The 1,997-nt window shown below is 44.3% G+C and overlaps 1 protein-coding gene across 1 annotated transcript in view; it reads right to left on the minus strand.

The window, feature by feature from the left end:
* nav3 (neuron navigator 3) overlaps positions 1-1,997 on the minus strand; it is a gene marked incomplete in the record, with an annotated part of 202,937 nt that overhangs the window by 70,648 nt on the left and 130,292 nt on the right. The window contains 1 exon segment of the mRNA XM_035678645.1: positions 1,610-1,687. Within this exon segment, the coding sequence (XP_035534538.1) occupies positions 1,610-1,687 (78 nt within the window).

Consider the following 1,997-nt stretch of genomic DNA (forward strand, 5'->3'; position numbering starts at 1 on the left):
TGTGGTGTGTTTTTTGTAACTATATGAGTTTTTCTGGTGAGAGGTATGGTGGATTTGGGCCTTGAAGTTATACAGGTGATGCACGGTTATTAGTGTGGGCTATTAGCATTTGCCTATACTTTCTTCGGTTTTGGTTCGCGGTCCTTTTATTGGATGCTTTCTCATCTGTCCGTACTTCAGTTTGCCGGTAGTTTTTGGGACTTGAGTGATGGTGCGGTGGGGGTGTGTGTTGGTGAGGGTGTGTGTGGAATGTGTTTCCTTTGTAACCCTCCAATCCGTGGGATTTATCTGTATCGAGTGATATGCAGGTCGGCCACAGTGCCGGTGTGTTTGTGGGGAAGTTTTTCTTTCCAGGTTTGTGCAGTGTTTGTGTGCTAAGGTTGCCACTGTTTTTGAGCCTTCCTTTTCATGGTTGGATTGGCGCTTGGGTGTGCATGCAGGCTATTTGTCTTTGTATGGGTGGGTGGCTTGATGGTGTATGGATCACAGCACCGTGAATTGAGTGTTTTTGTAACCAGTATGTGACGATATTGGACTGGGATGATCTTTACAATTGGTTTTAGTGTATATGATGTTAGGCATTTTTGGCTTTTTGGTTGTTGTTACAATGTCTGAACTTGGCCGTTTTTATGTGTTCAGTGTAAAAGGCATTGTTCTATTCTTCAAATCGGTGTAGGGGGGGATATGGTTCTGTGTTGTTTCACCACTAAAGTTAAATCACCCCGCTGCTTGTGGGTGTTTTGGTTTTAGGTGTTTCTACGTATATTAACTAGTCGGATTGGTTGATTGATTTGTTCTTGGTCTAAGGTGTCTTTGTTTTTCATTTCAGTTCATGGTGTTTATATTTGTCTCCAATTCTCGGTTTTTGCATGGATTTTTTTGGCATAGTTGAAGGTTGCTTGTGTTTTGTATATTAGAGTGTTAGTGGTAACTGTGTTTCTTGTTCCTTTGATTGTTTGGTGGTCTGTAGTCTATTTAGGGTCTTTGAGGTGGTTAGGTTTACTTGTGTTTACTGGCTGTTTATTATATTCTCTTTATGTTTTGTTTTTTGGTTGGTGGACTGCAATTTGCTAATTGTCATGTGCTGGAAGTGTTGTACTTTCACTTCTCAATGGTTTTCAAATGCTTTATAGGGGCATGTAGTGTTTGTTGGGTCAGGGATAAAAATGTGTTTGGTGGGGGGAAGGGGTTATGAATGGTAAGATACTTTTTAGGACTTTAAAAGGTAATGGTAGCTGGAACAAATTGTGTTTGTGGATTACCTTAAATTTATGTGGTTCAATTTGTTGATTTAGGGTGTTGTCGTCTCGAAGGAGCTATGTTTGCTAGTTGTCGTGGTGGTTCATTCGTCGTTTTCGGTTCCATCTCATGTACCTGATTCTTTGTTTCCCTTCAGCTTCCCTCTTCTCCTGCTCGCGTCTCCGCCTGCTGCGCGGGTGCTCGGCCTCGGGGGGTGCTGAACAACCTGTGAGGGTCGGAGTGCCACTGTAGGCCTCGTGGTGGTACAGCGGCTCCGTCGTGTGCTCGCTGGCGAGGCATGCTGTGGGCATTTGAGGCGTCGCCTGGCTGAAGTGCGGGTTTGTGATGGCCCAGGCCGCGGAATTGGGGAGAGCGTGTGGTGAGGGCTGGTAGACTCCGCCCATTAACCTCAGTGGTTACTGTGGTGTCGAAGGTTGTTTCTAGAGTACTGTGGAGACACAGGTGTAGAGAGACAAAATAAGGGAATTAATTCTGACTCTTGATACTGCGAAAACTGATCAGCGTGGTATTTTCTGACAGTTGCTAACCCTTCTTAAAAGCTCAGTAAAGGGTCTTGGGAAAAGTGCCTCTAATGGACCAAAATCACAAGGCACTGAAGCCATCATATTGAATACACTCCTGTGTGAAGGGCAAATCATTCAGGTGAAAAGATCAGTCATATTTTACATCAGTTGAGTGCCACTCCCATCAAATCACACGCGGCTCCTTCTAACATTGCTTATGTGTGTGTGTGTGTG

This window comes from Morone saxatilis, unplaced genomic scaffold (genome assembly GCF_004916995.1).
Source record: "Morone saxatilis isolate NCDOM2014 unplaced genomic scaffold, NCSU_SB_2.0 Contig10, whole genome shotgun sequence".
NCBI lineage: Eukaryota > Metazoa > Chordata > Actinopteri > Moronidae > Morone > Morone saxatilis.